Here is a 27388-nt window from a genome sequence, read left to right as displayed (position 1 = left end):
GTTATGATAAGGGAAACTCCAACACTTTAGATATTGAAATATAAAGTTATAAAACTAAAACATTTTTGTGTTGGTGCAAGAGTATACATGGAAGAGAATAAAGTTCAAAAATAGACCATGTATGCGGGGGGGGGGGGGGGGGGAGGGCGGATTTAGTGGGTGATAAAGCTAGTGTTTAAAATTATTGGGGAAGTGATCTACTTAATAAGTGATAAGTGGGGCCAGAGAGCCATGTAGTGAGCTGAATTTTCTACTTCACTGTTTACACCAAAAGAAGTTCCAAGTTAGTCACAAATTTAAGCGTCAAAAATACGATTGAATTCCCTGGCAGTCCAGTCGTTAGCACTACAAGCTTTCATTGCTGAGGGCCCCAGTTCAGTCCCTGATGGAGGAACTAAAAAATCCACAAGCCCTGTGGCAAAAAACGAAACAATGGTTAAAGGTACTAGATGAAAGCATGAGTGAATATTTTTTATAATCTTGAAATTGAGAAGGGCTGTCTAAGCATGGCATGAAAATCAGAAGTAAAAAGGAAAATATTGACTTTTACTCCTTAGAAATTAAAACTTTCTGGATCTCCCTGTCCTTTCACTGGTCAAAACTCCACACTCTCAAGGTAGGGGGCTTGCTCCCTGGTTGGGGAAGATTCTGCATGTTGGTGTGGTGTGGCCAAGAATGAAAATGAAATGAAAACTTTCTGAACTATCAAAGACAGTGTAAAAATAAATTGTGAAAAGAAAATGTGGAAAATAGTTGTGTCTCATAAGAAAGAAGGTAAATTTCTTTGATATACAGAACTCTATTCAATCAATAAAAAATAACCATGGGCCAGTAATGAAATGGGCAAATAATGTGAAAAAGCTCACAGAAAAACAAATGGTTGATTAAAAAAAATTAAAAGATATTTCATTTTACTAGTAATAGTGGAAATAAAACTGAAGTCGGGCAGCTTTCCTCATTTAAGAGATTGGTAAAGGCTGAACTAGTTGAAATTAAAAGACGCTTACTCCTTGGAAGGAAAGTTATGACCAACCTAGACAGCATATTAAAAAGCAGAGACATTACTTTGTCAACAAAGGTCCATCTAGTCAAGGCTATGGTTTTTCCAGTAGTCATGTATGGGTGTGAGAGTTGAACTATAAGGAAAGCTGAGCGCTGAAGAATTGATGCTTTTGAACTGTGGTATTGGAGAAGACTCTTGAGAGTCCCTTGGACTGCAGGAGATCCAACCAGTCCATCCTAAAGGAGATCAGTCCTGGGTGTTCATTGGAAGGACTGATGTTGAAGCTGAAACTCCAATACTTTGGCCACCTGATGCGAAGAGCTGACTCATTTGAAAAGACCCTGATGCTGGGAAAGATTGAGGGCAGGAGGAGAAGGGGATGACAGAGGATAATTTGGTTGGATGGTATCACCGACTCAATGGACATGGGTTTGGGTAGACTCTGGGAGTTGGTGATGGACAGGGAGGCCTGGCCTGCTGCGGTTCATGGGGTCGCAAAGAGTTGGACACGACTGAGCAACTGAACTGAACTGAACTGAACTAGTTGATAACATCATGTATTGATGAGCATATGGGGAACTCTATGTATAAACTAGTACAGTCTTTTTGGAGGACAATTTGGGAATGTCTTTAAAAATTTTAAATGTTTGAACTCTTTGATTCATAAAATTTCTTTCTAAGAATTTTCCTAATAGATAATACAAGTGATCAAATACACATGTACAATAAAGTTCACAGCTAAATTTCCTTCAGTAATAAGGATTGTTTAGATAAATTATGGTATTACTCATTCAGCAGAATACTGTGCGTGCTCAGTAGTGCAGTTGTGTCTGACTCTTTGCAGCCCCATGCGACCATTAAAAAGAATGGAATAACTTGCTTTTTCCTTGGTTCCTTTGGCTACTTTGAGAATGGTCTGAAGAAGGGCAAGAGTAGAAGCAGGGAGACCAGCTGGGAGGTTTCGCATGAACTGAGGCAAGAGATGATTATCAGTTAAATAAGAAAGGTCATAGGCAGTAAACGATATAATTCCGTTTGTATAAAAAATAATGTGGTACATAATATGACATGTTATAGGAAATGATATTCAGCAAGCAGTGTCTTTCACTAAACAACGGGACAGAGATTTTTACTTAATACAAATTTGTACTGTTAGTTTTTTTGACACTAAGCCTATAATTCATTTACAGCAAAATTAAACTTTTACAGAAAGATAATATAACAATACAGGAAGTTGGGGCAATAGTGTCATAGAATTACCTATAATCTCACCACACTCTAGGTTTTATGTTTTGCATTATGATGTTTCTGTATTTTATTTTTGTTTTAGTCACTCATTTTATTTTTTTTAAACTTTTATTTTGTGTTGGGATATAGCTGATTAACAATGTTGTGATAGTTTCAGGTGAACTGCTAAGGGACTCAGCAGTACATATACATGTATCCATTCTCCCCCAAATGCATTTCCCATCCAGGCTGCCACATAAGATTGAGCAGAGTTCCCTGTGCTAGACAGTAGGTCCTTGTTAGTTATCCATTTTATTTATTTATTTATTTGTTATCCATTTTAAACAGCAGTGTGTACATGTCCATCCCTAACTTGCTAACTATCCCTTCCCCCACGCCCCCACCCCCACCCCCGCCGCAACCATAAATTCCTTCTCTAAGTCTGTGTCACTGTGTATTTTAACAAAGTGAAGTGAAGTGAAAGTGAAGTCACTTAGTCGTGTCCAACTCTGCAACCCCATGGACTGTAGCCTACCAGGTTCCTCCGTCCATGGGATTTTCCAGGCAAGAATACTGGAGTGGGTTGCCATTTCCTTCTCCAGTTTTAACAAAGCTGTATTTATATTTGTAATTTATATGCAATTTTTGTATCCTGCTTTTAAAATTTAATGTTACATAATAAGTATTTTCCCCTGTTGTTACACAGATTTTGTAATTGTCATTCTCATGACTGCATTACCTGAGTGCTACCTGAATGTGTTTCTTTGTTGCATTGCTTCCAGTTTTGGTGCTTACAATGATGCTGCAGTGAAAAGGTGACTGTTTTCCTAAAACTAGAACCTCACCACTGAGATTACTGAATTTGGCTATTTCATGTCTCTTGATTAACATTAGCAATTGTTTTCCAAAGTGGTTTCATATACCTATATTCTACCTCCAGTAAGGTTTGAGAGAGCCTGTTTCAAGATGGCCTGGCCAGGAGCAGCTATCATATATCAATAGTTGAGGAACAAGGGCAAAAAAATTGGTACTTCCTTGTTATTTTAGTAGACATTATTGGTTACTTGTAAATATTGACTCTTTTGTGAAACTTGTGCTCTTGGTTCATTTGTCTACTAGGTTCTTAATAACTAAGGTATCTTCCAGATATGCAGACGTTTTACATTTTTATGAAGTCAAATCAGCTTTTTTTCTTGATGATTTATATTGCTTAGAAAGCTGTTCCCACTTTCAGAAGTGACTCTCTAGTATTTTAAATGTGTATGCCCTCCTATAATTAGCATCAGACATAATATGTGGGACTAGGTTGCTTTTCTCCTGGTATTGCTTACCAATCGGAGATAGTCTTTACAATCCTTATTCCTTGGATCTTTCAGCATGAAACTCCCTCTAGAGGAGTTGAGTGGAATCATCCCCCAAGGATTCTCAAGTAAGACTGGTGTAACTGATTCATAAGTTCGTGAAAGTGTTAGTCACTAATCTGTGTCTGACTCTTTGTGACCCCATGGACTATAGCCCTCCAGGCTCCTCTGCCCATGGAATTCTCCAGGCGACGATACTGGAGTGGGTAGCCATTTCCTTTCTTCTGGGGATCTCTCTTCCCAACCCAGGGATCAAACCTGGGACTCCTGTGTTGCAGGTGGACTCTTTTTTTTTTTTTTTTAATTTTCCATTTATTTTTATTAGTTGGAGGCTAATTACTTTACATCATTACAGTAGTTTTTGTCATACATTAAAATGAATTAGCCATGGATTTACATATATTCCCCATCCCGGTCCCCCCTCCCACCTCCCTCTCCACCCGATCCCTCTGGGTCTTCCCAGTGCACCAGGCCCGAGCACTTGTCTCATGCACCCAACCTGGGCTGGTGATCTGTTTCACCCTAGATAATATACATGTTTCAATGCTGTTCTCTTGAAACATCCCACCCTCGCCTTCTCCCAGAGTCCACAAGTTTGTTCTATACATCTGAGTCTCTTTTTCTGTTTTGCATATAGGGTTATCGTTACCATCTTTCTAAATTCCATATATATGTGTTAGTATACTGTAATGGTCTTTATCTTTCTGGCTTACTTCGCTCTGTATAATGGGCTCCAGTTTCATCCATCTCATTAGAACTGATTCAAATGAATTCTTTTTAATGGCTGAGTAATATTCCATGGTGTATTTACCGTCTGAGCCACCAGTGGCTGAATCATAGTTGTATTCAGTACATTTCTTCCTATAGGGCTGCACTAACACCATCTCAGAAAGATGTAGATATGTAAAGGGCTTCTAGAGATTACAGCTATGGGTTTGGAGGTCTGTCTTTGTCATTTACCAACCCTGACCTTGAGCAAGTTACTCAACCACTCTGGACCTTGTTTTCTTATTTGTAAAATGATAATAATAGGGAATTCCCTGGTGGTCTGATGGTTAGAACTCTGCATATCCACTGCAGGGAGCAGAGGTTCCATCTCTGGTTGGGGAACTAAGATCCCGCATGCTGTGCAGGGTGGCAAAAAAAAAAAAAAAAAACACCTTAAATGAGAATGATAATGTATGTCACATAGGGTAGTGATGTGATGATTAAATGAGCTAATAATATGAAGCACAAAGAACAACATCCAGCACATAGTAAACTGTCTGCTCTGCTGTTTGGAGAATATGTGACAATCAGTAGGTGTAGTACCTGAGGAACTGAATATTCAACAACATACCATAGGTCATCAATTCAACAAGTATATATATATATTTAACAAATATATTTATTGAAGACCTACTATGTGCCAGTCGCTCGTCTAGGTCTGGGAGGATATACTGGTGAACTACTCTAATAGTTTATATTCTTGAAAAGAGAACTGGACAATAAACATGTAAACCAATGAGAATGTAACTTCAGATAATGGCATGTGTTATGGGTGGAACTTTCCCCAGAAGATATTGAAATTTGAAGATATTGAAGTCCTAAACCCCAGTACGTGTGAATGTGACCTTATGTGGAAACAGGGTCTTCGCATATGATCAAGTTAATGAGGTCATTAGGTCATTGATCCAGTATGACTGGTTGTCCTTAAAAAGGGGGGGGGTGTCAATGTGGACACAGAGATGGACATACACAGAAGGAAGACATGTGAAGAGGCACAGGGAGAAGATGGTTGTCTCCAAGCCAAGGAACACTAGAGACTCTCAGGAGCACCCATGTGACTTTTGTGGACATGAATTTAAAATAAAATCAGTCATCAGTGATCACGGATTCATAAGCACCCAGGAATGAACAGAGTTTGTTAAATATAGTGGTGCCCTCAGCAATTGTTCACTGAATAAATAAACAAATGAGTGCCTATTACTTAAAACATTTGGATGAAGGAGGAGGAAAAGAAAGAAAAAAGGAATGTGTACCTCTCTTCCTATGGGGCTTCCCTGGTTGCTCAGGTGGAAAGGAATCTGCCTGCAGTGCAGAAGACTCGGATTCCATCCCTGGGTTGGGAAGATCCCCTGGAGAAGGGAATGGTTACCCACTCCAATATTCTTGCCTGGAGAATTCCATGGACAGAGGGGCCTGACAGGCTACAGTCCATGGGGTTGCAAAGAGTTAGACACCACTAAGCGACTAACATTCTACTTGAAGAAAACAAAACACAATTATTTGAGAACAAAGCCATATTTCAATAAGCACAAACATATTAAGCTTCTAAGCTGAAGTTACTAATTCTGAAAGAAATGCAGGGTAATGGCTCACTTAAAATAGGATGTAGTTAATTTGAGAAAGCATTCCTGAAATTAAATTCCAGATCAGAGTTCGAAAGTACTAGGAACAAGTGTTAACAGAAAGGAGAGGTAAAAAGGGGAAAACTGTTAGATGTTAATAAGCAAGATGGTGGGACTTCCTTGGTGGGCCAGTGGTTAAGAATCTGCCTCGATGTATAGCACATGGAACTCGTGCTCAATGCTGTGTGGCAGCCTGAGTGGGAGGGGAGTTTGCAGGAGAAGGGATACGTGGATATATATTGCTGAGTCCCTTCGCTGTTCACCTGAAATTAGCGCAAGGAATCTGCCTTGCAATGCAGGGGACTTGGATTTGATTCCTGGTCGGGGAACTAAGATCCCGCATTCCTCAGAGCAACTGAGCGCCCGCAACTAAAGTGACTAGAGTGTCTTTGCACCGAAATGAAAGATGCTGCATGCTACAATGAAGATCCCACATGCCACAACTAAGACTGGACACAGCCAAATAAATAACATATTTTTAAAAAATAAGAATGGTAGTATGGGCCATGTTGTAAGTGGTCTTGAATAAGTGGAAAAGGGCTTTGAGTCTGAAAGTGGGGATGAGAATAATTGTATAGTTTAAGGAGTAACCTCTTCATGCTAAGCATGAACAGTTAGCTTATCTGATAACGGCTACTATTTATCAAGTGCCTGCCTGTGTCCATAACAAACCTACTAAATTACATACTATCTATTAGTAACATTTAAAGTTACATTTTACAAATGAGGGAATTGAGACTCACCATTTCAATAATTTACCCAAGATATGACAGTTAGGAAGGACTGATGCTGAAGCTGAAGCTCCAATACTTTGGCCACCTGATGTGAAGAGCCCACTCATTGGAAAAGACCCTGATACTGGGAAAGATTGAGGACAGGAGAAGTGGGCAACAGAGGATGAGATGGTTGGATGGCATCACCGACTCAATGGACATGAGTTTCAGCAAACTCCGGAAGATAGGGAAAGATAGAGAAGCCTGGAGTGCTTTGCTGCAGTCCATGGAGTCTCAGAGAGTCAAACGAGACTGAAGGACTGAACAACAACAAAGGAAGCTGAGGCTCCTGATTTGAAGGCAGGTGTCTCTGATTCCAAAGGCCACAGTCAGTCACCTTTCATTAAACTGTGTATTCCCACCATCTCCCTTGCTCTTTCCCCCCCCTCCCCCCATCTCCCTTGCTCTTAACACAGAGGTGTGCCCAGGATAAAATGTAAATCAGATAACCTGCCTTTGTACTTAAACCAAATTGTTTCCTAACAACCCTCCTCACCCCACTCCCACCCCCAGGTTACTAACTAGTCTTTCAGTTTCTTCAACTGGGACATCTCTGGCGGTCCAGTAGCTAGTACTCCATGTTTCCACTACAGGGGACCCGGGTTTGATCTCTGATCTCAGGAAAGATCCCGCAGCCAAAAAAAAAATCAGTAAAATGAAAAATAAATGCGCTTAAAATTTTTTCAACTAGACCACCTCTTTCCTTCCCCAGAGCATTTGCCTGTGCTGCACCCATACCTTTGAAGGCTCTTCTTCTCACTCTTCTCAAGCTAACCCCTTTACATCCTTGAGATTTGAGCTTAATTGTCACTTCATCTGAGAGGCCTTTCTTGGCCATTTTATCTAAAATAGACCCCTGATATTCTCTATGAATATGCCGGCCATATTCCCCCTAACATTTATCAGATTTTGCAATTATGTTGTCAGTTTCTGATTTTTCTGATCTCTTTCCCCAGTATTAAGTCCCGTTAGACCAGTGAACTTGAGTTTTGTTTACTTTTGATTTCTCAGAACTGTGCTGTTCGGGAAGCCACTAAACACATAAAGTTACTGAGTATTGCAAACCTGGCTCCTCTGAATTGAGGTGTGCAAGTAAGCATAAAATTCATACTGAATTTCAAAGACTTGGTATGAGAAAAGGATGTACAAGATCACATTGATTTTTTTTTATATTGGTTACACCATGAAATATTTGGATAAATGGTTAAATATATGATTAAAACGAACTTCACCGGTTTTACTTTTTAAGGTGGCTATCAAAGGACGTTTAACTTATATAAGTGAGTCACATTATTTCTAGCCTCTACATTGCTGTCCCAGAGCTTAGTCCATTTTAGGGTGAAATAACCAACATTAAGAGAGACCTTATGAATGGGTGAGTTAAGAGTTATAGTCTCTGCCTTCCATGAGGAAAACGGATACAGCACTGCCATAAAAGGAGATCTGAGTTCTGGTCTTGCATTTTCTGGAATCACCGTGTAGCCTCGACAAGCACTACCCGACTCTGGGCATCAATTTGCCCATCCATCAGGCAGTTGGTCTCTGAGATCTGGAAGGGTAGGAGAATAAGTGGTTAAGTGGCAGAGAAAAGTGAGGAAGCCTGGTGCAATAGGATTTCTGTTAGGTTCTAGTCTAACGCTACAGCTTCGGCCAAGGGTAGGAGTCAGTGCGCCAAACAGACTAGACGCCCAGAACCCAGCACTGGGACAGCCAGCTTCCTCGGGCCGACGTCACTGGAGCGCGACGGCATCGTCGGTCGGGTTCCCCGCTCGAGATGGGGCAGCGGCTCAGAAGGTCCCTTCCGTGAAAGCGAGTGCCGGGCAAACAGAGAGGTAAACAATCCCCGAGTCTCTTTGAGGCTCAGATCTCACTACACCGGTCTCCACCACCCTCCCTCTCATTTCACCCGTATCCGGCACAAGAACTGGGAGGTAAGAGCCGAGTGCCGAGCTCCCAGAGCGGAACCTCAGCGCGGCTGCGCAGAGCACGTGCGCATCCTCGGTGGACTCCCGGCGATTGGCTGTGACGCAACTTCCGGAGTGAGCGGCGAAAGCCGGGAGGGTGAGCGAGAGAGGGAGCAGGCAGCAGGGACAGGCAGCAGGCGGGCTGGCTGACCGACGGCACGAAGGGAGGGAGCAAGTGATCAGTGAGTGACCCAGCGAGGGAGGCCGCGTCCTGAAAGCAGCCGAGATTCCCCCTTCCCTCTGACCCCCTCCCCGGAGCCCACAGCGCCTCCGGTCTCCAGCGGAGCGGACACGGCCCGGCCCGGCCATGGCCTCGTTGCTGAAGGTGGATCAGGAAGTGAAGCTCAAGGTAGCGGCACCGGCCCAGGACTCCTTACCCCTCGCTTCGATCCCCGAGCTGTCTGACCGATTTCCGACTCCCCGTGGCGTCTTTGTCTCCCTGGGGACACCAACCCTGAGCTTCCGCTAGGCTCAGCCCAGCCCCCCACCCCCGGGGACAGCATCGGGGGAGAGGATAATATGGGGTGGCCTTGTGTACCCCGTCGAATAGGGAAGACCTTCGCGGACACGTGGCGGACTTAGTGCTTTAGGCTAGTGACAGCTGAAAGTCCCCCAGCCCGGCAACGTCGCCGCTCCATACGCTGCTACTGCCCCTGCCCTTGGCGTCAGGCTTGCCTAGGCCAGGTTTGGATGGGAGTTGAAACGTTTGTGAGCTCACACCTCCCCCATCTGCTTGTCTTTTGTCTGCTCTCAAAGTCAGACAGCTTCAGACTGGGAGGGAGGGAGGGGGGGAAGACAGGTGGGTGCTGCCCTCAAGCCCCGCTTCCCTCTCCTGAGATGGAGAAATGGATCCTCAAAAAAATAAAGTATTTGCAGTCTGGGGGCCTCTCAGCTTCTCATTACAATTATAAGGTGAGGGGAAGACATTTGGATTTGGGTTTGCCCAACCTGCCTAAACTTATGTTGCCAGCTGCTGATTTGCTCTTACTGAATTGCTTTCTTCGTTAATTTTAGGTTGATTCTTTCAGGGAGCGGATCACAAGTGAGGTGAGTGAAATAAGTAGAAAAATGAGTGTTGGTTAATAGTTGGGAGTTCCCCAGAGAAGAGATATCTATAGAGACAGGCCTTCCCACAGTTACTAATTCGGTTGTATTTTCCCTCATCTTTAGGCAGAAGACTTGGTGGCAAATTTTTTCCCAAAGAAGTTGTTAGAACTTGATAGTTTTTTGAAGGTGAGAGATGCTTTTCTTTTCCTCAGATTCCCCAACTTTCTTGGCCAGGGTCTTTCTGTCCGGTGGGACAGATGAGGTGCTGATTCTGTTCTGTTGTGTACCATAACGCACTCTCATTTCTTGCTTTTTGAATGAAATACTTCTTTGTTCATCTTGAAAAGACTAATGTTTTGGGGGGTGGGCATCTCTCTTTCAGGAACCAATCCTAAACATCCATGACCTAACTCAGATCCACTCAGACATGAATCTCCCAGTCCCTGACCCCATTCTTCTCACCAACAGCCATGATGGACTGGATGGTGTAAGTGTCCTATATTTTCCTTTGTGTTCCAAAGCAATAGGGGTTCTCTGTTCTCTATTTCCTGGTCAGTTGAAGCATATTGAGAGGAGACGGTGGGATTTTTATCTGGAAATGAGGATTCTTAAGACATTATGACTCCGGAGCACCTCCTTTAGATTCTGATTTTCATTTGTAGCATGAGGTGAATGTGTTAATGCTACTCTGTTAGAGTGAGTTTGAAATAGGACAGATAGCTACAGGTTCCCACAAGTGATCTAGTCTGTCCCTATGACTCTAGGCAAGACTTTTCTTGTCATGTAACTACAGTCCTAGCCTTTGTGTGTCTTTGATACTGAGTCGTTACCAGTTATATGTCCACATTCTATCATAACACTGATGACACTGCCTTGTTCTTTGCATCACTGTCTCACTGATAGAACTTGCAGTTCTGGAAAGCAGAAACTATCTTCATTATCTTTGTATCCCCAGCATCTAGCATTGTTCCCAGCACATAGCAGTTGCTAAATACATTTGTTGATTGAATATTGTGTGTTTTCATGGAATTGGCAGATTTGCACATATTCCCTTAGTTACCCTAACTCTGCATTCAGTGGTTCATTTTTTCCTGTTGTTTGTAATATTCTCCCTCCCCTAATTGCTTATTTATTTATTTATATTTGGCCACAGCATGCCCCTTTTGTGGGATCTCAGTTCCCCAACCAGGAATTGAACCTGGACCTCTGGCAGTGAAAGTGCTGAGTCCTAACCCCTAGACCACCAGGGAATTCCCCCTAATTGCTTCCTTTGTTTATACTTCTTGAAAGGTTGGTTTTCCCAGCAGAGGTTAAGTTGCATTTTGGCAAGAATCTTATCTTAAAGGCTTGTATGTGCTTAATAAACTGTGCATAACTTAATTAAGACAACCTGTGGGGTTGAGGAAGGAATTAAACTTGCTTGAAGGGTAACTTATGATGGGGATGTGGATGTCGGACAGGCTAATTCCCGTCTGTTTGTATCCTTAGCCCACTTACAAGAAGAGAAGATTGGATGAATGTGAAGAGGCCTTCCAGGGTAAGAGCTGCCTTTATCGTCCCCCACCCCAACCCTTCCCGGCAGATGCAGAATGTGTTCTCCTGGCCAGGAAGCAGGATCTGATTTTATTTCCCAGAGTTCACATTCCCATGTCCTCTAAGCATCATCATTATTTAGCACTCGAAACCTAATTTTCTGATTTAACAGGGAGGGTTTGTCTTAGTGTGGACTGCCAAGGGAGACAGGTTGAAGAGGACTACACATCACAGATTTTTCACAGAAATGCCAGTTCCATGTTATTTTTTCCTCTTCAATAATAGTTGACATATTAAGTCTATAGAGCAGGGATCCTCAATCATGGTACTGATCTATGGCCACACAGCAGGAGGTGAGCAACAGGCAAGCTAGCAAAGAAAGCTTCATCTGTATTTACAGCTGCTTTCTATTGCTCGCATTACCACCTGAGCTCTGCCTCTTGTCAGATCAGCAGAGGCATTAGAATCTCTTAAGAGTGCAAACCCTACTGTGAAAGAGAGATCTGGGTTGCGTACTCCTTATGAGAATCGTCTGGAAACCATGCGTCCTGAGCTCTCACAAATCCATGGGAAAAATAGAACATATTTAAATTTCCTTATTCTTCAGACTTGTGGAATACTTTAGACTTGTTGTTGTTTAGTCTGTTAATCCATGTGTTCTCTTTTTTATTCTGTTGGGGGTGTCAGGTTGTAGATAGGGTTATGCCAGATAAAAGGCCAAGGTCATAACATCTCATGGGGCTGGGAAAGAGAGAGAGACCTGGAATGCTATGTCCTGCCCTTCCACACCAATAATTTAATCTTCCTCACATCCCTGCCAGGAACCAAGGTGTTTGTGATGCCCAATGGGATGCTAAAAAGCAACCAGCAGCTGGTGGACATTATTGAGAAAGTGAAGCCTGAGATCCGGCTGCTGATTGAGAAATGCAACACGGTGAGGCAGGGGCTAGTGACCTGTGGGCTGACCCCAGATACCCTATCTTGAACTGTGTTAGATGATGGATGTACTCGATGATGGGGCTGGAGGCGTGGAGGTGATGTGGCAGCTGGCAGACTAAGTATCTTGGCTCCTGTGCTCCTGGCCTGTGGCCCCAACAGCCTGAATTGTGTACTTCATGGCTTTAGGAGAAAGGGCTGAGGTCCTCATACATGTATTTTGGTCCCCTCACCCTCCAGGTCAAAATGTGGGTACAACTCCTGATTCCTAGGATAGAAGATGGGAACAACTTTGGCGTGTCCATTCAGGTAAGGCACCTGCAATAGAAACTGGAGAGGAAGGTGTTGGAGTATTCTCACTTCCTCTGCTTTTCTGTTTTCCTTTGTGTTCTGCCATGGGATGACATGGAAGTGACTTTTGACTCATTTGTTTTTTTTCAGGAGGAGACAGTTGCAGAACTGAGAACTGTTGAGAGTGAAGCTGCATCTTATCTGGACCAGATTTCTAGGTAGGGCATCTGGGGTGTGGCCCAGGAATTGGGGGCTGGTGAGGTGGTGAACACCATCTGGGGTCTCCTGCAGCTTTCTCCTCTTCTCTCTCCTTCCAGATATTATATTACAAGAGCCAAATTGGTTTCTAAAATAGCTAAATATCCCCATGTGGTAAGTGAGGGTTTTTTGGGCTGAGGGTGGAAGTGGTAGGACAGGGAGGAGCAACTGTTCCTAGGAAGAGCTGTGTAGGTGACAGTCAGGCCTTAGGAACAAGACTTCTCTCTGCCCCTCATCAGGAGGACTATCGTCGCACCGTGACAGAGATCGACGAGAAAGAATATATCAGCCTTCGGCTCATCATATCAGAGCTAAGGAATCAATATGTAAGTTACCTCGGACCCTGCCCACAGTTGCTCTGGCTTCTCTTAGTTCTGGTGGCCGTTTTCCTGCCTCTCTCTAGGGATTGAGTTGGGGGTTGGAGGTAAAATGAGTGGAATAAATTCTGCCCATCAACTGAGTACTGAAAGCCCCATGAGGTCATTGAAGGTGTCTAGGTGCTTTTCTTCCTTCTTTCTACCTGGATGGGAAAGGGTGCAGTATAGTCTTGAGGTGAAGATGTGGGCATTAGCGTCAGGCATAGATTTAGAACTAATTCTACCTGTAATGTGGGGCCTTGGGCAAGTTTAACCTCAAATTGCAGTTTCTTCGTCTAACACATTAAAGGACCTAGTGTAATTCCTGGTATGTGAAGTGCTTCATAAATGTTATTTATTAGACTCTTGGACCCTGGGATATCCCCAGCTATGTCCGGGGTATGAGAGAGGTCGAAGGGCAGCCACCCTGAATGCAGATTTGAGTGAGATTTGGGTCATGTGAGTGATTGGGGGTGGGGGGGGGGTTGTGGGAGTGTCTCATTTTCCTAGTGAGGTAGGGGTTGAATAGACACGTGATTCCCTGATCCTCTCCTCCCAGGTCACTCTACATGACATGATCCTGAAAAATATTGAGAAGATCAAACGACCCCGGAGCAGCAATGCAGAGACACTGTACTGAGGCCGGGGCCAGGGTCAGGGGACTCTGTGAGTCTGGCTCAAGACCGACATTGCCTTGGTTTGTTACATGACTATCGTGATGGGGAAGCTGGCTGGAAATAGTAATCACACCTCTCTCTGTTTTTAGTTAGAGTCTAATGAAACTCTCATGTAGTTCTGTGACGTGTTTACCTCTTTTTTCAGGCCTCAGGAACTCTTCTATTTCCTTCCCTAACACCCCCACGCCCCCCGTCCTAATTTCTGGAGAACTCCAGGTTTGTGTGCGCAGTATCCTGGCACAAGAATACTTGTGTTTTCTCTCCCTGGCTCCCTCCTGTGTCTTGGGCTTTGTGTTTTCTTCCTTTTGATGATGAGTTGGTTAGAAGCTGAGGGAACTGGAAGGAGAGTGCTCGGTGTCTTGTAGGAACTGGGGCGGGGTGGAGGGGACCAACTCCTCTCTTCCAGAAGGAAGGTTAGTGTCCCTTGCCACTGTGGGATGTTGGATCCTCCCTGCCACAGTTGCCCTGGTGATGACTGAGGGTTTCCCGTCTGCATACATTGTACCTTGAACCTGATCATGACAAGAAACACCTTAGACCTTCTTCTGCCAAGCCCCTAGCTCCTTCAGGTGTTTTTATAACTAGGATTTTCACATACACATATGTGTGTGATATACATACACACATGCAGCACACACATGCCTTGCTGCTGTTACTTGATGCCCGCTCCTCCCCCCCTGCCCTGCCCACCTGTAAACCCTGTCTCTCTCTCCTTTTCTCTCTCTCTCTCTCTCTCTCTCTCTCACACACACACACACACACACACACACACACACACACACACACACACACACACACACACTGTTTAGAAGGTGATAGGTGTCTTAGTCCTCTCCTCCCAGGGCCCATTGTCTCCTGCTGTTGTAGCCTCTTGGTGCCTGAGGCTGTGAGTTGGAGGGGAGCTGAGAGATGAGAAGCGGAGGGAGTGGGGAAGGCCCCTTCCTCTGTGACTTGAGTCCTTTTGGCTGTTTTTGCAAAGGCTTGTCCTCTGACCCCTGGTTGCCTCTTCCCAGGCCAGTTGTAAATTGGGGTAAGGGTGTCTGCAGCTGTGAGGCTAGATGCTGCTGCTGCTACTGGGCTTTCCCTTTGGGAAAAATGTTTTCTTATTTGTAGTATTGTGCTTCCCGGGAAAGCAGTCACTTGTGTGTATATGTGTGTGTATGCACACACAGGCATGTACACAGTGTGTGTATGTGGAAATCTGCCGAGCAAGTCAAAACCATAGAAGAGTTGCCTCTTATCTCTCAAATCTTCCAGAGATACCACTTGTTACAGCTTTTGTGTTAACCCTCATCAACCCCTACTTTTTTTATTCTGCCACTCCTGGGGAGTCTGTTGGTGGCTCTCTTTCTTTCTCTCAGTGTTTTTGACTTTTATCCTTGTCCCTTCCCTGCCCCTTCTCTGTCTTCCAACCTCCAATCATATTTCCATCTGAGCGCATCATTTTGGTCCCCCGTTATGCTATAGAGGAGGAGTTCGGATGCTGTCTTCCCATGAATAGTACTCAGTAACAAACCAATTGCATTTTAGTTGGGCAGTGCCCCTACCACCCTCCAGACCCCTTCCAACTAAAACCCTTCCCTCCTCCCATCCGGTGTTTCTCAGTTTCCCTTTTTGTTTGTTGGATTGTTCCAGTACCCCTCCTCCTCCCTCTACTGCCCTTGGATCGTAATGTAAAATTCTTTTACCATGTCAAGAAATTATTAAAAATACAGGTACTTTGACCTCTTTCTAAAGCTGCAGACGCTGATGCGATGCTCTGGTGGCCTGGGACATACTCACACTTAGGTGTGTGCACATTGGGACACCCACCTCCATATATACCTCCAGCCACCCTACTGGGTGTCTTTACTCCAATTGAGCTGCCTCTTTTCTCTGAAATAATGAAAAGACTGAGGCTTCTGCCTACCAAGAGGCAAGAGTGGGTCCTTCATTTGTGTGCAGTCTGAATTAAATGCAAGTTGAAAGAAAGTGAAAGTCAGTCATGTCTGCGAGGCTCCTCTGTCCATGAAATTCTCCAGGCAAGAATACTGGGTGGGTAGCCATTCCCTTCTTCAGGGGATCTTCCTGACCTAGGGATCGAACCCCAGTCCCCTGCATTGCAGGCAGATTGTTTCCTGTCTGAGCCACCAGATAACTCTTCTCCAACCTAACTTGCCTTCTACCCTGACAAGATCCCAGCTCCTTTCTGCCTTCTCCAATAATACCCTGAACTGTCAGTAGAGGGTGCTGTAGTTCCATGTGTTGGGAATCACCTGGCTCAAGGCACACCTCACCCCATCATTTTCTTTATACAATACTTCTCTCTGAATAATGTCTGAAGTTTCTTGAGGATATGCCAGGGACTCCTGGTTCTGACTTTCAAATGACTTGGAGGGCTGTCTGGGATCTTAGCTCCCTCTGAAATAAAAGTTTCCTTAACTTCCACCTTGCAGAGTAGCGTACTGATATCCATTGATCTGGGATCCATCGTCTCTACAAAAAAAGACTTAAGGTCTTGAATGGTGGAGGAACATCTCTTCTATTCTGTTTCAGAGATCAGTACCTGTAACTGACCGTTTTTGAATGCCTGCCCCGTGTCAAGCTCTGTGAAGCACTTTATCTGCGTGATCACATTTATTCTCCATGAATCTCTAGGGTAGTTTTATCCCTTCTTTATAGATCAGGACACTGAGTCTCATGATAAGTAAGTCCCCTGAGGTCACGCCGCTTCAGGACCTGCGATTGGGATACAAATTGACTGCTGTGGCCAGGTCTTCTCCACTCGTTTCTCAACTGGCTAGATGGAAGAGGCCTGAGACTACAGACCAAGGGCTTTGCCTTAGGCATCTGGCAGAACACAGTGCTTACTGCTAAACTGGGCAGTGGATCCTGGAAATACTGGGATGGTGCCTGCCAGAAGGTAGGAAAGTGGCCAGAGTGGTTGCATGTGGCTCATAGGACTTGATCGGGCATCTGAGATTTGCATTCTTCCTCAGACCCATGCTGGGCAGAAGGTAGAGTTTAGCGTCTATACAGATGCCCTCTAATCTGCTCTAAATGATGGCACTTGGGAGTGGGTACTGACCGTGCTGCTGGGAGGAGTTCAGGGATGGGCTGAGGCGATGCACGTGGAAGTCGTACCTTGAGCCAAACCACAGAACAGAAAATTGGAGCAGAATTATACAAATCAAGGTCAAAAATTTCCCGTCCAACCCACAGGGTGGAGTTTTCGGTATTCCTATCCATCCTCCTGAATATAAACCCTGATTTGATGTCAGTAACTGGAAGGAGCAGCTGGTGGGACTCTCCTTTCAGCTCTCAGCATTCACCATGAATCTCAAGGTAGTCCTCGTGTTCCTGGCACTGTCTCTCATCACCATCTTTGCCCTGGCCTATGTCTTGCTGACCAGCCGTGGTGGCTCCAGCCTGCCTCCCCGCTGCCCCACTGTATCCCCCCGTGCCCAGCCCTGGACACACCCCGGCCAGAGCCAGCTGTTTGCAGACCTGAGCCGAGAAGAGCTGATGGCTGTGATGAGCTTCCTGACCCAGAAGCTGGGGCCAGACCTGGTGGATGCAGCCCAGGCCCGACCCTCAGACAACTGCATCTTCTCGGTCGAGCTGCAGCTGCCCCCCAAGGCGGCAGCCCTGGCCCACCTGGACAGGGGGAGCCCCCCACCTGCCCGGGAGGCACTGGCCATCATCTTCTTTGGCGGACAACCCCAGCCCAATGTGACTGAGCTGGTAGTGGGGCCACTGCCCCAGCCCTCCTACATGCGGGATGTGACCGTGGAGCGTCATGGGGGTCCCCTGCCCTATCACCGACGCCCCATGCTGGCAACTGAGTCTGCCCAGATGTGGACGCATCTGAAAGAGGTGGAGTTCCCCAAGGCCCCAGTCTTCCTGGCTTCTGTCTTCAACTACAATGGCTCCACTTTGGCGGCTCTGCATGCCACCCCTCGTGGCTTGCGCTCAGGGGACCGTGCTACCTGGATAGCCCTCTACCATAACATCTCAGGTGTCGGGATTTTTCTTCACCCCGTGGGGCTCGAGCTACTGCTGGACCATAGGGCCCTGGACCCTGCCCATTGGGCTGTCCAGCAGGTTTTCTACCTCGGGCATTACTATGCAGACTTGGGTCAGTTGGAATGGGAGTTTAAGGCTGGCCGGCTGGATGTGGTTAGAGTTCCTCTACCCCTGCCAGATGGGGCCTCATCCCTCCGCTCCCGGGTCTCCCCAGGCCCTCTCCCCCCTCTTGAGTTCTCACCTCAGGGCTCCCGGTACAGCGTCCAAGGGCACCTGGTGGAGTCTTTCCTCTGGACATTTACCTTTGGCCATGGGGCATTCAGTGGCATGAGAATTTTTGATGTTCGGTTCAAGGGTGAGCGAGTGGCCTATGAAGTCAGTGTCCAGGAGTGTGTGTCTATCTATGGCGCCGATTCACCCAAGACCATGATGACCCGATACCTTGATAGCAGCTATGGACTTGGCCGGCACAGCCGAGGCTTGGTGCGGGGAGTAGACTGCCCCTATCAGTCTACCATGGTGGACACCCACGTGTTGGTGGGTCAAGGGGCAGTCCAGCTGCTCCCGGGAGCTGTGTGTGTATTTGAGGAGGCCCAGGGACTACCCCTCCGAAGGCACCACAATCAGCTTCAGAGTCATTTCTATGGTGGTTTGGCTGGCTCTGCCCTCGTAGTCAGGTCTGTGTCCTCTGTAGGCAACTATGACTACATTTGGGACTTTGTATTGCACCCAAATGGGGCACTCGAAGGGCGGGTCCATGCCACGGGCTATATCAACACAGCTTTCCTGAGCGGGGGAGAGGAGAGCCTCCTCTTTGGGAACCGCGTGGGGGAGCGAGTGCTGGGGGCGGTGCACACACATGCCTTCCACTTCAAGCTGGACCTGGATGTGGCAGGTGAGTGCCCTGGGGGGATGAGGATGGAGAGTTGGGGTGGGCCAGAGGGAAGGGAGACCCCCACATCAAGCCCAAAGAGGTAAGAGGGTGGCATTCCAGTACCACAGTTTATTGTGGCAACAGCAGGGACTGATGTGAGTGTTTTGACTGCAGTCAGCCTAGATGCTGGGCCTACTGGGTGTTTAGCAGAAGATAGGGTTCCACTGCCTGGCCCCTCTGACCTGCAATTTTAAAATGAAACATAATGGCCATGCTGGGCTATCTGGCTGCCTTAGCCTGTCTGTGAGTAGGGAACTGGCCTTCTCAGGCTGGATGCAGCTGGAGCTGGGGCTCTGAGTTCTTCATTATTCTGAGAGACTGTGGAGGTGGGGAAAGCAAGGGGATGAGCAGAGGGAGGTAGGAAGCAGTGTCTAAAGGGGTTTAAAGAGTGGAGGTAGTGCTGGGGCTTGAGAGAGGGAGGCGCTGGCTGGGGGCTGCTCCCACAGGATTTCAGATGTCTGGGGAGACAGCATAGGGGCCCAGGCGCCTTCTGGGGAGGCCCAGCCCATTCCTGCCAGCACGCGTCATCACAATAGGCTCTCCGGTGACATGGCGGGCCTGCAACAGGCTTGATGCAAATGTAGAGGGATTTCTCCAGTAGGGCTCTAACCACCAAGGGGGCTTTCTCCTCTTGACAGTTTTTTGTCCACTTCAGAAAATAATTAACCAAATCAGACTGTTTGCCCAGAGAGAAAATTTGGAATCCGCTGGACCCTGTCTGTTTTACAGTTACAGAAATCGAGGAGGGTGGGGTGGGGGGGGGGGGGGGAGATGGGTCAGAAAGTGGCTGCCTGCATATAATGCACCATAACTCGGCATATTTCTTGTGAGACATTTTCATATCCTCTTGAGTATAAAGATGGCACGTGTGCCTCTGTGTGTGTGTGTGGTGTAGAGGTGGAGGGGAGGAGAGCTAAGAAAATAGCATGATGGAAATGCTAGTATTAACTAGATTATTCTTTGACAAATTTGGTATATGACTATTTTCTGATTTGAAGTTTTCTCTCCAGCACTTTGACGTTAAAGAGCCTTGTCTTAGGACGTAAAATCAAGTAACACTGGATCCTTAGAGGATGCAGTGCAGGCTGGTGCTGTGGGCCAGAGGCTGTGTCAGGCGCCTGCACAGAGGGCAGTAGCTGCATTCAGGACAGCTCCCTTGTTCCAGCGCCTTCCTGGGAGTCAGACTGGAAGGAACTGACAGTCTGAACCTGCAGCAAGAGTATAAGTGTTTCAGGGATCACCCCAGACAATTTAAAGATACAAATGTATTTATTTGTGAAAAAGACAAAGTGGTCCCTGCCAAATTTAGAAGAGAAGAAAAACAAAGTTTCAGAGTCAGGAGGAGTGTGCAGGGCACCAGAAGAGGGGATCAGGTTTTTCCAGCCAGCTTCTCCAAGACAAAAATCCCTTTCATAGAAGAATGTTGTTAGCCACCTGTGTGTGATTTTCCATTTATGGAGCTCAGCCATAGAACAACTTTTTTTATGCCTAGTGTAGAGATTCACAAGGTGAATCAAATGTGCTTCACTACAGAGAAGCAAATAATTGGTCCGAGGTCTATTGGATAGACCAGGGCCCAGAACTTTCTGCAGCGATAGAAATACATGCCTGCCTTGTCCAGTCTGTTAGCCACCAACCATAGGTAGCTGTTGAGCACTTGGAATGTAGCTAGTGTGACTAAGGAACTGAAGTTTTAAGTTGAAAGAGCCGCTTGTAACCGGTGGTAGCTATTAGACAGGGCAAGGTTCAAAGAAGATCGGCTAGCCCTCAAGTCCAGACCTGGCTCCCAGCGCAGAGTGCTCTCTGCTGGGCTCTGCGGCCGTTTTACAGGCCAGTGCACTGGGCATCACAGAGGTGACAAGGGACCTGTCTCACCTGGTGTGGAACTCCTCTCCCTCCCCTCACCCTGGCAGGGCTGAAAAACTGGGTGGTAGCTGAAGACGTGGTGTTTAAACCTGTGGCAGCCCCTTGGAGTCCGGAGCACCAACTGCAGCGCCCACAGCTGACTCGGCAGGTCCTGGGAAGGGAGGACCTGACGGCTTTTTTCTTGGGGAGCCCCCTTCCCCGCTACATTTACTTGGCTAGCAACCAGACTAATGCCTGGGGTCATCAGCGCGGGTACCGAATCCAGATCCACAGCCCTCTTGGCATACACATGCCGCCGGACAGCACCATGGAGAGGGCCCTCAGCTGGGGGAGGTGAGGAGGGCCCCGGGGACTGGGTGGTAGGGAAGGGCTGGTCCCCTTCCCATCCCAGCTCTTAAGAGACCCCAGCTCACTAACCTTGGTGGACGCTTCACCCCTGGATCTCTCAGATCCAAACAGATAATGGGACGGGAATCAGTCTCACACAGAACCTGAGCCAAAGGCTATCTGGGCTGTCCAGGCCCTTGATGTTTCCTGACATTGCCTTCCTACAACATTCCTGGTCAGATACCAGCTTGTGGTGACCCGGAGGAAGGAGGAGGAGTCCCAGAGCAGCAGCATCTATTACCAGAATGACATCTGGACAGCCACTGCGGCCTTTGCTGACTTCATCAACAATGAGACCCTCTTAGGAGAGGTTGGTAGCCCTAGGGGCAGAGGACCAAGGCTCCCCTGAGCCTAGTGCCATGGCTGTAGGATGGAGGGAGTGGTAGGTTTCCAGCTCTTAGATTAGGGGCCAGGGAGACCCCTGATGACCAACATGGCTCATCCCTCTTAGGGTGAGATTAGCTCTGGGACCAAACTACAGCTTCTCACATGGATGAGAAGCCTGTTGTTTGGGCCTGGGGCTGGAGACTGGGGATCGTGGCTAAGGGGAGGTTCTCTGGGTCTTGCCTCCAAAATCTCCAGCTCCTCCTCTTCCTGCAGGACCTGGTGGCTTGGGTTACAGCCAGCTTCCTGCACATCCCCCACGCTGAGGATGTCCCCAACACAGTGACTCTGGGGAACAGAGTTGGCTTCTTGCTCCGACCCTATAACTTCTTTGATGAGGACCCCTCCATCTTCTCCCCTGGCAGTGTCTACTTTGAGAAAGGCCAGGATGCTGGGCTCTGCAGTGTGAATCATGTGGCTTGCATTCCCCACCTGGCAGCCTGTGTCCCGGACCTGCCGCCTTTCTCTTACCAAGACTTGTAGCCCTGAGTGTGCGGAGGGACATGGGTAGGGCAGGGTGGTGGTGGTGCTAAGACCTGTACCTTCCTTCCTATTTCCACTTCCCGCTCTCCTGACACTCGACCCTTGGGAAGTAGCCTCCTACCACAGAAACTCCCGTATACCCTGTTGGTAAACTCCTGTTTCCAGTTCATTGTCTTAAAAATGATGAATTTTTACAAATGATGCCGTTGTTAAAATATTCAGGCAAAAAACATCATAAATCCTACCACTCAGAAATAGCTGGTATTCACATTTGGTGAATGTTATACCAGACATTTCTTTATGCATGTGCATTGAAATGGAAAAATAGAATTTTTTAAAAACCTCATGGTGTGTGTAATTTATAATAAAGAGTATTATGAGATTTTTACTTGAATTTCTTCCATCTGACTTTTGAAGTATCTAGAATCCCCCAGAGAATATTAGGGATTCTAGCCAAGGAAATTAGCCAGGGAGGAGAGGGGGCAAGGGGGACAGACCTGGCCAAGAAATGTTGCTTGGGAAACTGAAGAAGGGGGTTGGGGGGTGTTCTTGGAAGGAGGACAATAGTTCCAGTTGCAGGAAAGGAAACATCTGGCCTGGGGAAAGTGGGGGCTGGGGGAAGAAGGGGGATTGAAGGGGACAAGGGGCTGCCCCCCTCTGGCATTTCTATGCATTTCTGTGCTCATTCTGGTTAGCTTCATTGTTTTGAAATCCCCACCACCCCTTCCCCATACGCCAGATCTCCCCTGACCCAGAGAGCAGAATCTGAACTGGGAGTCTGGAAGACAAAGCCATGTAAGGTCTGTGGAAATCGCTACTGCCCTGCCATAGCCCCGCCCCCGCTGCCCCAGCCGCCCCACCCCGCCCCCAGCCTTCCCATGCTCTTCCCACCTTCTGTTTTCTTTGCAACGGAATACTGAAAACCTCAGCCAGAGTCCAGGAACCCTCAATACAGGAGCCAAAAGAGACCCTCTTCTGCTGGCCTGAGAACACAAGTCTCCAGTTTGGTTCAATCCTCTGTCTCTCTATTCAAGGGATCATGAACCAGAAGACCACCCTGGTGCTCCTCGCTCTGGCTGTCATCACCATATTTGCCTTGGTGTGTGTCTTACTAGTTGGCAGGGGAGGAGATGGGGGTGAAGCCAGCCAACCTCACTACTGCCCCTCCGGAACCCCCAGTGCCCAGCCCTGGACACAGCCTGACCAGAACCAGCTGTTTGCAGACCTGAGCCGAGAAGAGCTGATGGCTGTGATGAGCTTCCTGACCCAGAAACTGGGGCCAGACCTGGTGGATGCAGCCCAGTCCCAACCCTCAGACAACTGTGTCTTCTCAGTAGAGCTGCAGCTGCCCCCCAAGGCTGCAGCCCCGGCCCACCTGGACAGAGGGAGCCCCCCACCTGCCCGGGAGGCACTGGCCATCATCTTCTTTGGTGGACAGCCCCAGCCCAACGTGACTGAGCTGGTGGTGGGGCCGCTGCCCCAGCCCTCGTACGTGCGGGATGTGACCGTGGAGCGTCATGGGGGTCCCCTCCCGTATTACCGACGCCCCGTGCTTCTCCGAGAGTACCTGGACATAGACCAGATGATCTTCGACAGAGAGCTGCCCCAGGCTGCTGGTGTCCTTCACCACTGCTGCTCCTACAAACAAGGAGGAAGGAACCTGGTGACCATGACCACAGCCCCCCGCGGTTTGCAATCAGGTGACCGGGCTACCTGGTTTGGCCTCTACTATAACATCTCAGGGGCTGGGTACTATCCACACCCCGTGGGGCTGGAGCTGCTGGTAAACCACAAGGCTCTGGACCCTGCCCAGTGGACCATCCAGAAGGTGTTCTTTCAAGGTCGCTACTATGAGAGTCTGGCCCAGCTGGAGGAGCAGTTTGAGGCTGGCCAGGTGAATGTGGTGGTGATCCCAGACAATGGCACAGGTGGGTCCTGGTCCCTGAAGTCCCAGGTGCCCCCAGGTCCAACTCCACCTCTGCAGTTCTATCCTCAGGGCGCTCGCTTCAGTGTCCAGGGCAGTCGAGTGACCTCCTCATTGTGGACTTTCTCCTTTGGCCTTGGAGCTTTCAGTGGTCCTAGGATCTTTGATGTTCGATTCCAAGGAGAACGACTGGCTTATGAGATCAGCCTGCAAGAGGCCGTGGCTATTTATGGTGGGAATACTCCAGCAGCGATGCTCACTCGCTATATGGACGGCTGCTTTGGTATGGGCAAGTTCGCCACGCCCCTGACCCGAGGGGTGGACTGCCCCTATCTGGCCACCTATGTGGACTGGCACTTCCTTCTGGAGTCCCAAGCCCCCAGGACACTACACGATGCCTTTTGTGTGTTTGAGCAGAACGAGGGCCTGCCCCTGAGGCGACACCACTCAGATTTTCTTTCCCACTATTTTGGGGGCGTTGTGGAGACAGTGCTGATCTTCAGGTCTGTGTCAACCTTGCTCAACTATGACTATGTGTGGGATATGGTCTTCCACCCCAATGGGGCCATAGAAGTCAAATTCCATGCCACAGGCTATATCAGCTCAGCCTTCTTCTTTGGTGCTGCCCAAAAATATGGAAACCAGGTTCGGGAGAACACACTGGGCACCGTCCACACCCACAGTGCCCACTACAAGGTGGATCTGGATGTGGGAGGTAAGACGTTCTGGCAGAGGCAATGATTCTGGACAGGAGGTTGAGGAGTTGTCACTATTTGCTTTGGGTTTGATGGAGATTTCCCAGGAAAGGAAGATGTGGGTATGCGGTTTTGGAGTTTGATGTTTTCTCTTACCTGGATGGGAGAGTGTCGGCTGTTAAATTTCCCTGTGATCTTAGCTCACTGGCTGGGTGCAGAGATGCCAGACTCCAACCACATGACCTCATTAGAAAATCTTGGGAAACAGCTAAGCTTAGGGAAGAGACAGTATCTGGGCTAAGGGTCCTCTTGGCCCTCCTCCCTCCCTGCCACCTACCTATATGGGCCCCCCTTGAGTGAAGCAGACATTTGTTTTTCAGCTTATCTGTGTCTGCCTGCAGTGCTGGTGTTGGGGAAGATCTGGGTGCATTCCGCTGAGTCCTTGGCACATGCAGGCCAGCCCTGGCTATCCCTGGGTGCACATTTCCTTGGCAGGTGGACCCTCCTCCTCCTTGAGTTTTCATCTCTGGGCACAATACATTTAAATGTGAAGGGTAGAGAGGATACTGTGGAATATTCCAAAAAGTTTCTGGAGTTGGTGGTCACAGAGAGCCAAGGTAATGGGATATTTAGGAGTCCATGACATTTCACTGTTGTTCCCCACATTGATTTCATCACCAGATTTTTCTTTCTGTTCTGCTGCTGAAATATCTCCAACCTGTCGCCTGGCCTTCCTGCCAGTCCCCTCTGGGCGCCAGGCCTCTCTTTGCTACTTCGACTCTTCTTCCCCTCAGATCCAGAGTTCACCCTGTGCTCAGAGGGACCTTCCAGCCCAGGCCAGCCTGCCCCCTCACACACTTCCCACTTACCCCATCACTAATGGATTCCCAACTGCAAAAGGACTGCCAAGACCTGTCCCTTGAGAGGGCAGCTGCCACCTGCCTTCCAGATTCTTCCCTATGCTGTTTTAGCCACATCTTCACCCTCTGTGTCCCCGGAAACACACACACAATAGGTGACAGTTGGGCTTGTTTGCTTTTGCTCCTCTTTTGCTCCAGCCTTGAATACCCTGCCATGCCATCTCAGATGGTGACATCCTTAAGGCCAGGCTGAAACGTGGACCAGAACTGCCTCTCTTCCTGTCTGTACCTGGCTTCCTCTAACTGTGCTCCTCTCACACTGTAGGCTCATTAGGGCTTGGCCTTCCTCAGGCTTCTGTGAGAGCAGAAGGGTAAGGTTGCATTCATTAGAGTGTCCCCAGCACTGAGCACAGGTGTCTTCACTGATGAGTGTGAAACAAGGATGGAGTGAAATCCTCGAAGAAACATTTCACAGGTCACCAGCTTTGGCTGAAAGATGTGGACATCCTGGAATGAGGAGAGGGAAACAGGGGACACACTCAGTCTGGTCTTCTCTTCGGCCCCCACTCTGAAGCCAGGTGCAAGCAGAGTCTGAGAGGTGGGGCAACTGCCTGACCAGCCCTTCCTCATCCTCTCACCCCCCCAGGACTGGAGAACTGGGTCTGGGCTGAGGACATGGCTTTTGTCCCGATGACGGTACCCTGGAGCCCCGAGCATCAGACTCAAAGGCTGCAGGTGACCCGGAAGCAGCTGGAGACGGAGGAGCAGGCCGCTTTCCCCCTGGGACGGCCCTCCCCTCGCTATCTGTACCTGGCCAGCAAGCAGAAAAACAAGTGGGGGCATCCTCGCAGCTATCGCATCCAGACAGTCAGCTTTGCTGGGGGGCCGCTGCCCCAGAACAGCTCCATGGAGAGAGCCATCAGCTGGGGAAGGTGGGTGGGGTGTACTGTTGGAGGAGGGTGGATGAGATGAGAAGAGCATCTTGGGAGGGGAAATTGGGAACCTAGTTTAAATCTACATGAGGTGAAGTAAGAGCACAAAACATTTCCTGGTTATCAAAAGGCCTACAGTAAATAAATGGTCCCCTTGGAAGGCTAAGGCCCAGGCAGATAAGTCTTTCCTGTTTTCCTGATGCTGTGAAATCCAAAGGGATCAACAGGAGAAGGACATGAAAAGATGTTGGGCTCAGGTCGAAAAAAAAAAAAAAAAAAAAGGATCACCTAAGTACTGTATCTTTAAAAAAAAAAAAAGGTGTTGGGCCACTCACTAGGTGGATGGGATGTGGGATGTGCAAGAAACCATCTGCACACTAGGGTGACATCACAGTGATGGTGTGGATGAGCTGAGAAGCTGAGGTCCATGGGCTTGGCTCCCTTCCATGATGATCAGGCAGCAGGACAGGGACAGTGACCATGGACCCCTGACCAGAGCATCTCTAGGTACCAGCTGGCCGTGACCCAGAGGAAGGAGACAGAGCCCAGCAGCACCAGCATCTTCAATCAGAATGACCCCTGGACTCCCACCGTGGACTTTGCTGACTTCATCAACAATGAGACCATTGCTGGAAAGGTCAGCTGACTGTGGGAGATGAGGGAGGGGTGGAGGACACAGAGATCAGCCCCACCTTCTCTTGGGGTGGGGCCCCGAAATCCCATGATCACCTGAAGGGCTGAGCTGACTCCTGCTTCTGTGCTTTTGTGGATCTGCTCACTACTTGTGGAGGGAAACTTCCTAAGCTGGGAGTTCATCTGCAGACCCTGGCTGAGGTTCCAGTCTTTCCTTGAGAGGCAGCAGCTCTCTCAGTCTCTGCTCTGTGGACTGAGTCCTTTAAGGGCCCCAGGATTCAGAAGGGCTGGAATGACCAGGGAAGATCTCATCTCTTATCATAAAGCTTCATTTCTGTCCTCACCACAAAAGGATTAATTTCCAAATGCTGAACTTTTCTGCCACCCAAACCTGATCTACCCTCCTCCATTCTCCTTCCTTCAGTTACAGTTTGGGAACTCTCCTACAGTGTCAGGGGAGGTGCTGAAG

The 27388-nt window shown here is 47.9% G+C and overlaps 3 protein-coding genes across 7 annotated transcripts in view; all 3 read left to right on the top strand.

Moving 5' to 3' along the window:
• Positions 1 to 8610: 8610 nt before the first annotated feature.
• PSME3 (proteasome activator subunit 3) lies at positions 8611 to 13940 on the top strand. 2 transcript variants are annotated; one of them, XM_020888056.2, is made up of 11 exons: positions 8611 to 9067; positions 9733 to 9765; positions 9889 to 9951; positions 10148 to 10252; positions 11254 to 11302; positions 12120 to 12232; positions 12475 to 12543; positions 12676 to 12743; positions 12843 to 12897; positions 13023 to 13109; positions 13699 to 13940. In XM_020888056.2, the coding sequence occupies exons 1-11, from the start codon at positions 9026 to 9028 to the stop codon at positions 13777 to 13779; spliced, it is 765 nt and encodes a 254-aa protein (XP_020743715.1). In that variant the 5' UTR covers positions 8611 to 9025; the 3' UTR covers positions 13780 to 13940. The 2 variants fall into 2 exon arrangements, with proteins under 2 accessions (XP_020743715.1, XP_020743714.1); XM_020888055.2 differs by lacking the exon at positions 8611 to 9067 and adding an exon at positions 9499 to 9630.
• Positions 13941 to 16920: 2980 nt separating this feature from the next.
• Positions 16921 to 22269, top strand: AOC2 (amine oxidase copper containing 2). The gene is made up of 4 exons (XM_020888050.2): positions 16921 to 18716; positions 20669 to 20954; positions 21189 to 21318; positions 21609 to 22269. The coding sequence occupies exons 1-4, from the start codon at positions 17129 to 17131 to the stop codon at positions 21873 to 21875; spliced, it is 2271 nt and encodes a 756-aa protein (XP_020743709.1). The 5' UTR covers positions 16921 to 17128; the 3' UTR covers positions 21876 to 22269.
• Positions 22270 to 22762: 493 nt separating this feature from the next.
• Positions 22763 to 27388, top strand: part of LOC110133834 (amine oxidase [copper-containing] 3) — a 13515-nt gene continuing 8889 nt past the window's right edge. For 3 of the 4 annotated variants that reach the window (XR_011492333.1, XM_070479458.1, XM_070479459.1), the window contains exons 1-3: positions 22763 to 24514; positions 26001 to 26286; positions 26794 to 26923. Coding sequence is in view for 3 of the 4 variants with exons in the window: in XM_070479458.1 (XP_070335559.1) it covers positions 22915 to 24514; positions 26001 to 26286; positions 26794 to 26923 (2016 nt within the window). In the remaining variant the exon portion in view is untranslated. The remainder of the gene's footprint in view (positions 24515 to 26000; positions 26287 to 26793; positions 26924 to 27388) is intronic. The other variant, XM_020888058.2, reaches the window with a different exon arrangement.

Source organism: Odocoileus virginianus, chromosome 17 (genome assembly GCF_023699985.2).
Source record: "Odocoileus virginianus isolate 20LAN1187 ecotype Illinois chromosome 17, Ovbor_1.2, whole genome shotgun sequence".
Lineage (NCBI taxonomy): Eukaryota > Metazoa > Chordata > Mammalia > Artiodactyla > Cervidae > Odocoileus > Odocoileus virginianus.
The sequence above is the reverse complement of the archived record's forward strand: the minus strand, read 5'-3'. Positions and strand labels throughout refer to the sequence as shown.